The sequence below is a fragment of the Panthera onca genome, chromosome X, assembly GCF_046562875.1.
Source record: "Panthera onca isolate mPanOnc1 chromosome X, mPanOnc1 haplotype 2, whole genome shotgun sequence".
Lineage (NCBI taxonomy): Eukaryota > Metazoa > Chordata > Mammalia > Carnivora > Felidae > Panthera > Panthera onca.
This window is the reverse complement of record NC_138357.1, coordinates 85,535,155-85,545,976: the sequence shown is the minus strand read 5'-3', so window position 1 is coordinate 85,545,976 and position 10,822 is coordinate 85,535,155. Positions and strand designations below refer to the sequence as shown.

The following is a 10,822-nucleotide window of genomic DNA, read 5'->3' as shown; positions in this document are numbered from 1 at the left end:
CAATACCTTCCATGGTAAACCAGAAATTCTAAATCAGAGTTGTCAAACTTGGCTGCACATTAGAATCACCTGCAGAAGTCTAAAAAAATCCTGATGCCCTACTAACAGCCCAGACCCACTATATCAGAATCACCGAGGATGGTACCCAGGCATCTGTAATAGTTAAAGCTCCCCAGATGATCCCAATGTATAGCTAAGATTGAAAACCACTGTTGAGGCATCTTCAAGTTTCAGGAGCCACACTCACAGTGGTTTCCACATTTTAGTGTTCATAGAAACTTCTTGGAGCATTTGTTAAGATTCAGATTTTTGGACCTCAGCTCCAGAGAGTCCATGTTTTGGTCTGGACCCAGGAGTCTGCATTCTTAACAATAACCCCAGATAGTTTCACTGTAAGTCAATAGCAGACCACATTTTGGGAAACAATGCATTAGAGGAAGCGCTACATGAAAGTGGGATGGGAAAGTGAAAGTGGGATGGGAGCAAGAGGTCTCTGGCCCTTTAAGGACTAATTAAGAAACTACCTTTAAAGCTGTGGAGCACAGCAAGCAAGGGTTGTGTTTTTTTTTTTTTTTTCCATCCTGGTGGATAAGGTAAGGGAGCAGGTCCTGGAATGGACCTCTTCTTTAAGGTTACCTCAGCATCCGAGTAAGTGCTATCTTGTTCCCAGCCCTGAAGAGCAGGAAGGATATGCTGCATTGTCCCACCTGTTGTTTCTGTTTGTTTTGATGCAAAGAGGCCAAGTTAAGAGACCTCCTTCTGTCCAGAAATCCTCCCAGAGGAATCAACATAGGGCCTATCTGCTTGCCTTTCATTTTTTTCTCTCCCTATCTTTTGTGGTTTGGAGCCAGATGCGCTTACCTATGTGAAAGGAAAGACTCAGAGCGACATCCTTTGGGCTTGGGATACAGCGTGTTGCTGAACAGCACACCTTTTGAGATGGCCTGTCTCAGCATCGTTGGAATCCTTCTTTGGGGACTGGTGCTTTTTATGGAACATGGGGTCCAAATGGCAAAGATAGGGCAGCCCTCTAATGCCCTCATGGCTGATGCCCCTTCCTTGCCCCTGATTCGGGAGCTGCTGGAAGGAGCTCCTGGCAAGCAGCAGAGGAAGCCACCTGTCCTAGGGCATCCTTTGCGGTACATGCTGGAGTTGTACCAGCGTTCAGCTGATGCACGTGGGCGCCCTAGAGAGAACCGCACCATTGGGGCCACCATGGTGAGGCTGGTGAGACCCTTGGCTGATGTAGCGAGGCCTCTCAGAGGTGAGTTATTATACCATACTGTCCTGGAGGGAAGAGAAATGGGGGAAAAGAGTGTAGGGAAAGGGGATCTGTGAGTTTACGATCAGGCTTCATTGCCTGGTGGGTGATTTGTTTCTCAGGCTTAGATTTCAAAGGATGGAAAAGTTGGGAGAAGCTAGCTCCAAACCTGCTTCCCTTTAGGGCCCCGGTTTAAGAACAGATTGCCTTGGGCCCTACCTGAGGAATCTCTCTCAGACCCCAGGACAACTGAATGATATGTCAGCTCCTATCTTTCAAAGAAAGTCTTATTGTTTATGTCACTGAAAACTATAATTGAGAAATACTACTATGTATTCTTGTAGAGGGCTGTTTATGTGTGGTTTTATTCTTAGAAGAGCAAAGAGTACAGGATGCTGAGTTGGGGAAATTTGTAAGAATGGACAGAACCAAATTAACATCCAAAGATCTGTATACCTAGTTAGGTGAACATCTGCTGTTGTATATAATCCTTAAGAACGACTATTACCATTAGCTGTCATGGAGCAATTAGCCTAATTTTTAAAGATAAAAACTAAAGCACAGAGAGGCCAAATAACTTGCAAAGTTCACATAGACAGTGGGTGACAGAGGTAGGATTTGAGGTCAAGTCTGCCTGATTCTAAAGTCTACTCATAACTTCTCAAGTGTTTAGATATCCTTGAATACCAAGCAGTTTTTCTATTAAGGCCATGTTGCTACTTGGGTTTTCGGTACCAAAGGTATTTTGGAATTTTCTTTGTTCCCATCATGCTTGATTTAAAAAATATCTTTGTTAGATACTGTTCCAGGAAACCAGTGAGCTTCTGAAGTGCAGGGCTCTCTAGGGAATGCAGAAAGCATCGACTTCAAGGAAATCTTGAGAACCTGGTGAGATCAATTTTGGGCTTTCGGTAGTTTACACTCCCTCCTTTAAGTGAAACAACCAATATTCCCCTAGCTAATCTTTACTGTGAGCTTGCTATGTTCCAGGCATTGGGCAAAGTACTTTACAAACATTATCTTCATTAATCCTCTGCACCATCATATAAGGTAGGTATTATTAACATAATAATTTTATAGGAAAAGAAACTGAGATTCAGAGTAACTTACTCAATATAACACAGCTAGTAATTGGTAGAGCTGAGTGTCAAATCCAGGATTTTGGGCTCTAGAGTTTGTGCTTTTAAACATCCTGCTGTGCTGACTCAACAGATTTTAATTGAGTGCCAGGCACTCTTTGGGTTGGGTCTAAAGAGGCAAATAACTGTTTCCCTGACCTCTGAGAGCTCCCATCAAGTTGGTATAGATAAATAATCACATCATAGTGTTAAAGCATAACAAATGCTTTGACAAGGATAAGCAGTAGGTCTCCCAGGACAAGAAAGAAGAAATAGGTCACTGCTTAAAGCCAGGAAGGGGAAGCAGCAAGACAGTGAAAGACTTCACTGAAGAGCTAATATTTGAGATGGACCTTGAGGAAGGAGGAAGGAGACTGTGCATAGAGGCAGAGATATGCATTCTGATTAAGGAAAGAGAAAATAGCTTGGCGTGGGTGGAGATTCACTCAATAAATACTTAACACCTACAGAGGGATAGGCACAGTTTTACATGCTGACATACAGATATGATCAAGACAGGTACAGTTTTCATGGGTGAGACAGATAAGTAAACACTGGTAATTGCAAATCATGGTTAAGTGTTCTCAAATAATGAAATAATTTGTTTTGCTAGAAAATAATAAATCCTTCCTTTACATGGGATTGTCATGGAATGCATCTTTGAAGAGGTGACATTTGAGCTGAGGTCTGTAAAATAAGCTAGGCATGGGAAGGGCAGAGAGAAGTCTGATTTAGGCAGAGGAAACCATGTATGCAAAGGCCTAGGAGGTGGAAACAAGCTTGTCTGACTTGAAGATCAGAAGGAAGATCAGTATGACTGGAACTTAGCATTGTGTGAGAGTGGCAGGAAAGGAGGCTGAGGAGAGGCAGGGACTTGTAGGCTATTATAAGGAATCTGGAATTCATTCTGAGTGCAGCAGAAAGCTGCACAAATCAAGTTTGTACAGATTATATGGGGCTAGATGAGGATGCCTAGAATTAGGCCACTATCCTGGTCTCACCGTGGGATGTACTGGCATCTAGGGAATCTGGAAAGGATCCAGAAATAGAGGACAAGAACATCCAGTCACAAGTCTCCATTAGGAGATGACCCAGCTGAATTGAGCTTGTCTGCAGAAATATGCCAGGTTCAATCACACAGGATGTGTAAGTCAGTCATTTCCCTGAAAAGGTCTGAGCAGACCCTTCCTAGCTCTGATTCCTAACTACTCCACCATGCTTCAGGAAATGTGATTTCAAGGCCTGAAAGTAAAGGGCAGTTCCTCACCAGACAGCCTGCTAGAGGTTGGGTTGGGCACCTTTTTAGGCAGGGTGGGGCAGGTGTATTGGTGGGCCTCTTGGAAAGATGATTATAGGATGGGAGTGTAGAATAACTTGAGAAAGCAAATAGAAGCCTGGCTTGGGAATTGTGTGAATGATGTCCAGTGCCCCAAACTTAAGGGTGTATTAAGCATGAGTTGAATCTGAACTTTGAAAAATTATCCTGATGTTTCAAGACCTTGAAAACACTTCTACGTTGACCATTCCAGGCCTACTGAAGAATCCAAGCTTGTGGATTCAGTGAAGAAGGAAGCTTAGGTAAATAATATGAAAATTAACATGCAAATGTTTAGCGATAAGGTGTTTGAAGATAAAAGGAGGCTTTTTCCTGCAATGCCTGGTTTTTGTAATCTTTGCTCTTGATCTTTTCCAGAAGATACAGAAATTCAGAGCATTTCAGCCCCAGACCAACCCTTGGCCACTAGGTGTCAGCATTACAGTTTGGATTAAAACTTAATCGCCAAAAGGCTTTCAGTTTCTAGTAGAATTCTTAGGAAACAAAACATTTATAGGACAAGACCTTGTTGAAAATGGTATTTGGGGAACTGCAGTACAATTAATGTGGTACATGAAGAATAATTTCCAGTAAGTAATGAACAAGGGAGAGACTGAGGGTTAAGGGGGAAATGGTTTAAGAAGGAACAGCTGCTCAGGAAACAATTCTTAACATAGAAGATAGAAATGGCAAAACAGCTGCCCTCACTAGGGGTAAGTAGACAAAATTACTTTTTGGCATCTTGGCCCCACGTTCGAATTGATGGCAGGCCATAGATAGCCCCCAATATTGGATTGTTACCTCAAAGTTACATTTGTATAATATGACAGGAGAACTAATTCTTAATTCATGCATGTCTAAAGGATATGGGAATAATTACTATCTCATAAGGCTGTTGCAGATTAAAGAGGTAATGTATTAAACATCTAATAGTAAATGCTCAACAAATGATGGTGATTATCATGATCTTGCTTTATTTTTAGGGCTGCTTGCAGCTGTCAGTTTGCAATGAGCAGGTTTGTGAAGGAGATTCAGGCTAGGAGATAAGAAGTTAAACTTCTACTCTTGTTCTCTCTTGCTGTTGAAGGCCCCTGGAATATACAGACCCTGGACTTTCCTCTGAGACCGAACCGGGTAGCATACCAACTGGTCCAAGCCACTGTGGTTTATCGCCATCAGCTCCACCTAGCTCGTTTCCATCTCTCCTGCCATGTGGAGCCCTGGGTCCAGAAAGGCCCAACCAACCATTTTCCTTCTTCAGGAGGATATTCCTCAAAGCCTTCCATGCTGTCTAAAGCTTGGACAGAGATGGATATCACACAACATGTTCAAAGGCTCTGGAATAAGAAGGGGCGCAGGGTTCTACGACTCTACTTCATGTGCCAACAACAAAAAGGTAGTGACATTCTTGAGCTTCAGTGGCATGGAACTTCATCCTTGGACACTGCATTTTTGTTACTCTACTTCAATGATACTCATGAAAGTGTTCAGAAGGCCAAACTTCTCCCCAGAGGCCTGGAGGAATTCATGGACGATGACTCTTCTCTCCTCTTGCGGAGGGCCCGGCAAACAGACAGTATCACATCTGGGGTCTCTGGTCCCTTCAGGGAACATGATGGGCTTAAAAGTAACCAGTGTTCCCTCCACCCTTTCCAAGTCAGCTTCCATCAGCTGGGCTGGGATCACTGGATTATTGCTCCCCATCTATATACTCCAAACTACTGTAAGGGAATCTGCCCTCGGGTACTACACTATGGTCTTAATTCCCCTAATCATGCCATTATCCAGAACCTTGTCAATGAGCTGGTAGACCAGAGCATCCCTCAGCCCTCCTGTGTTCCATACAAGTATGTTCCCATTAGCATCCTTCTGGTTGAAGCAAATGGGAGTATCTTGTATAAGGAGTATGAAGATATGATTGCCCAGTCCTGCACATGCAGGTGACAGCAAAGGGTAAAGCTAGCTCAGGTTTCCTGAGGAATTGGAAAAGAGTTTAACATAACAAAACAAATATCAATGTTAAGGCTGCAAGTGGTGTTCTATCTGTGATCTTCTACCTATTGTGGGTTCCATTCCTTACGGTGTTGTTAAGTCTCTTCCCCCATGTATGAGGTCCTCACTTTATACAAACAGTTCTGAGTCCAAGCATTTGTACATTTTCACCATTAGAGCCCTTAAAGATGTTCATTTGGAGATACCCATCTTTTTTTATTGTGACCTTGTCAAAAGTCACCAGTCCATGACAGTAGAACTTTTGGAATGGTCCTACCAAGGCCTGCAAAGGTGAAACCTTCCTAGTATCCATCTTTTGAGGCTTTCTAGAAGATTTTGGGCTAAGAAAGCCACTTGAGATTTTATACTCCTCTGTCTTGCCTCCTGTACCCTCAAAACTAGTACCTAATCTGAAAGAGTGCCTGTTTCTGTTTGCATTGCCTTCTGGATCTAAAACTAACTTTCCTCAGATGGATTAAAAAAATGTTTAAGCAATAATCTCCATTAAAATCTTTGGAGGGAAGCAGAAGGAATTTTTTTTTTTTCCAAGATATCAGGGATTTTCCTCTCAGCCTCTGAACCTGGGGAAAGTACCTGGGCTCTCTTCCTATCCTCTGGTGAGAACAGCCCTTAATAAGGCCAAAGGGAAAACTTGAGTATGGAGCTGAGAGGATAGTCTTTTCAAAACCATCTGCAGCTATGGTGAAGAGAGGGAGAGCCGTCATTGCTGATTAGGATTATGTATGGGAGAGTTATTTTAAACTTTCTAGGGAACAATGGATTTCACAGGACGTTATTTTATATAACACTTAAATTCTTGTTAATTATCCCACAAAGAAAGCTCCCTGGTAGCTCTGAGGCTATGCCTTGCCCTGGTTGGGGGTGGAGGGGTAGAAGGCTGCAGCCAGGAAGCTTAAAGGGCTGTGGGGAAAGGGTGAGATGTGCTGAGGCCTGGGGCCAACTTCATTCTGGGCTTGCCTATTTGTGTGTTCAGTTTGGCTCTGGGCTGGATATCTGGGGGGAGACGGGCTTGCTGTTTGGGGAGACATGAAGTTCCGCCTTGGACTAAATGATGCAGTGTGACTTTTCTACTCCTATGCTGTGCTGAAGTGATGGAGAATGGGGTGTGTTACAAATAAATCATTTTTTGTTGTTAAAGAGAAACTTGAATGTTTGGGGGATTGGGAGAGAGTGGATGGAAGGAATTTATTTCCTTTGTTCCCGTTAGCTATGGTCAGGAGCTCAACCTTAATCTCCAAGGGCAGAGCTGCAGGCTACTATGAAGTTCTCTTTTAAGGCAACCCTGCTAGTGATCAACCTTCCCCAAGGGGCCCCTTTGAGGAAGCCCAGTAAGGCATTTACCCTGCCCAACTTTTCCTTGACTAGTTTTATGGCCATTCCAGTGTGATGGGACTGATTTAGGGTGGGTGCACATATTTTCTAAATGTAATCCGCCCATTTTTCTTACCTATCCATCAAAATAACTCCCTTCTCAAATAATTGGTTCCAGCTAGACCAAGTATCTTACACATCTATAAATGCACAAATTTTATTCTTCCTGAGGAGCTGTTCCTTAACATTCTTTGGTCTATCTACCTTTTTTTTATTATATCTTTAGGAATCAGCTCAGGTATTTTTTTTTTTTTATCTCTTCAATGTCCCCATTACACCCCAGACTCAAGTAGATTCCCTGCCTCTGTGCTCATTTAGCACTATTTGCTTTCCTTTAACACATTCTAGTGTAACTGTCTTTGTTACCAAAAGATAGAACTCCCTTTGGGATTTTCAACTATGTTTTACCCATTTCCAAATTACTGGCACCTGGCATGTAGTAGGTTCTCCATGGATACAACCATAAAACAGTGATACTGTGTGTGTAGGGGAGAACACATTCTTGCTAGCATAGAATATTCTAGTGTTCACATTTAATTAATTTCCCATTGGAATAAATGCAATATATGATATAACTTGTATAGAAACTAACATTATCTTTGTGCCCCATTATTTCAAAACCATGATTCAAATTATACTAGAATGTGACAGTTATGTTCTTGAATGAGGAAGTTTTGAAATCACTGTAATATGCTGCAAGTCAACATAGGAAAATAAATGTGGGCTTCCAGTAAAGCTATTTACCCAGCCTGCCTGGGGTAGGCACAAATACCTAACAGGCCTGAAGACAGACTTTGCTCACAGGACCAGATTCTGAGTTCAGTATTTCAGTGTTGTTCAGAATTTTCAGAAAATCATGGTGTCCTAGCCTGATGAGTCCTGAATAGATATGAAACTTAATCTTTTTATGGAGGGCTCAGGGTTAATTTGCCACATTATCCATTAAGCCTTGAGTTAGAATACCCAAGGAAAACACTGGCTGGATGAGGTCATTTGTGGATTCTCTCTTCTTTTAAAATACTGCTTTCAGCTCAGCATTTTTTCTCAAGTCTGAAGTAAGAGATATATACCTCAAACATTCTTCTGGGAGGAAAGCAATAACTTGCTAGTGGAGGAGGCTATGAGTGAGTCTATCTCCACAGTTGGGTGGGGAGGAATGGTTACTTAGTCCAGAAAGGGAAAGCAGGAAGCAAAGTCTACTTTGCTTGTTTCAGTTCTCCCTGTGAATAGACCAGAACTTCATTCAATGTATGGGTGCAAAAGGAGCAGGCATTTAAGCTTGATTCTGACCCTGGAGCTCTGTGGAATTTACCTGAAATATATAATGGATATATTATATCCATTCTGGACCAAGCTGGAAAGCAGGTGAAATTTATTGTCAGTTCCACCAAATATTTGGGTGACTAATTTTGTTAATGTTAGTTTTTTTTTTTTTTAACGTTTATTCTTGAAAGAGAAGGAGAAACAAAGTACGAGCAGGGCAGGAGCAGAGAGAGAGGGAGACACAGAATCCTAAACAGGTTCTAGGCTCTGAGCTGTCAGCACAGAGCCCAACGGAGGGCTCGTACCCATGAACCATGAGATCATGACCTTAGCTGAAGGCGGCGCTTAACCGACTAAGCTACCCAGGCACCCCTGGGTGCCTAATTTTGTAAAAGAAGGCTTCACACCTTCATTTAGTTCTAATAGTACTATGAAAAGGAGGCATTAGCTCCATTTCTTAAAAGTAACCATTTTATTGAGATATACTTCACATACCATAAAAGCCACAATATTAGGTGTCAATTCAGTGGGTTTTAGAATATGCAGAGTTGCACAAAATTCGCAACAATTTTACCACAAAAAGAAACCCTTACCCAATAGCCATTAATCTCTATCCCTCTACCCCAACCCTAGCCTCTGGTAACCACTAATCCAACTTTCTTTTTCTATGGATTGTAGATGTTTATATGTCAGGTCATATAATATTTGGCTTTTTGTGACTGTAGTATTTTTTTTTATTTTATTTATTTTTGAGAGGGAGACAGAGCACAAATGGGGGAGGGGCAGAGAGAGACGGAGGTACAGAATTTGAAGCAGGCTCCAGGCTCTGAGCTGTTAGCACAGAGCCTGACTCAGGGCTCAAACTCACAAACCATGAGATCATGACCTGAGCCGAAGTCAGACGCTTAACCAACTGAGCCACCCAGACGCCCCTGTGACTGTCTTCTTCAACTTCGCATAGTGCTTTCAACATTCATTTGTGTTGTTAATTTCTTTTTATTGCTGAGTAAAATTGCATTGTAAAATATACCACATCTTGTTTATCCATCATTTGTTAGGTATTTGAGTTGTTTCTACTCTGTGGCTATTATGAATAATGCTGCCATCTTGTGATGAGCACCATGTGTTGTAAGTTTTGAATCGCTGAATTTTACACCTGAAATTAATATTATACTGTATGTTAACTAACTGGAATTTAAATAAAAACTTGGAAGAAAAGCAAAAAAAATAATTCTGCCATGAATGTTAATATGCAAATTTTTGTGTGGACCTATATTTTCAATCCTCTAGGAGTAGTAATATTGAATCACTTGTAACTCTGTTTAACATTTTGAGTAATGCTAAACTGTTTTCCAAATTTGCTGTACCATCTTACAATCCAGCAATGTATGAAGGTTTCAATTTCTGTACATCCTCACCAACACTTCTTATTGTCTTTTTTTTATTTTAGCCATGTTAGTGGGGATGAAGTGGTATTTCACTGGGGTTTTGACTGATTGCATTTCCCTAATGACTAATGATGTTGAGCATCTTTTAATGTGTTTATTTGCAACTTGCATTTCTTCTTTAGATAAATGTCCATTCAAGTCATTGGCCCAGTTTTTAATTATCTCTTATTATTGAGTTGTAAAAGGTTTTTTTTTTAAATATTCTGCATGTTAGTCCCTCATCAGATATATGATTTGCAAATATTTTCTCTAATTCTGTGTGTTTTCTTTTAACTTTCTGGATGGTGTCCTTTGAAACACACAAATTTTTAATTTGGAAAAAATCAACATAATCTATTTTCATCTTTTGTTGCTTGTGCTTTTGGTGTCATGTAAAAATATTGAATAATCCAAGTTCATAAAGATTAACACCTATGTCTTTTTCTAAGCATGTGATAATTTTAGCTGTAACATTTAATCCATTTTAGTTAATTATGCATATGGTATGAGGTAAAAATCTAACTTCATTCATTTGCATGTTGATATCCAGTTGCTGGAAAGACTAGTCTTTCCCCCATTGAACCATCTTGGCACCCTTGTTGAAAATGGACCATAAATATAGGGGTTTATTTCTAGACTCTCAATTTTGTTTCCTTGATCCATATGTCTATTCTTACAACAGGATAACACTGTCTTGATGACTGCAGCTTTGTGTAAGTTTTGAAATTGGTAAATGTAATTCCTCCAAATATTTTCTTCTTTACCAAAGTTGTATAGGTTATCCTGGGTCATTTGTATTTCCATGTGAATTTTAGGCTCAGCCTTTCAATTTCAGAAAAAAATATACCAGCTGTTTTTTTTAATTGGGACTGCATTGAATTTGTAGATAAGTTTGGGTAGTATTGCCATCTAGCATTATTAAGTCTTCTGATCTATACACATGGAATATATTTCTACTTATTAGGACTTAATTTTTTCAATAGTAAATTCTTCTTTAATTTTTTCAATTTTTTGTCATTTTCAGTATATGTCTTACACTTTAAATTTATTCCTA

General features: G+C 40.6%; 1 protein-coding gene across 1 annotated transcript; it reads left to right on the top strand.

Annotated features, from left to right (window-relative positions):
• The first annotated feature begins 939 nt into the window (after positions 1–939).
• Positions 940–5,638, top strand: BMP15 (bone morphogenetic protein 15). Its single transcript, XM_081792417.1, has 2 exons — positions 940–1,264; positions 4,782–5,638. The coding sequence occupies exons 1-2, from the start codon at positions 940–942 to the stop codon at positions 5,636–5,638; spliced, it is 1,182 nt and encodes a 393-aa protein (XP_081648543.1).
• The last annotated feature ends 5,184 nt before the right edge of the window (positions 5,639–10,822 follow it).

Excerpts from the sequence above, each read along its gene's own strand:
- BMP15 (XM_081792417.1), top strand. The coding sequence starts at position 940 with ATGGCCTGTCTCAGCATCGTTGGAATCCTTCTTTGGGGACTGGTGCTT. Across the intron at positions 1,265-4,781 it reads TGTAGCGAGGCCTCTCAGAG|GCCCCTGGAATATACAGACC; the intron begins GTGAGTTATTAT and ends TTGCTGTTGAAG.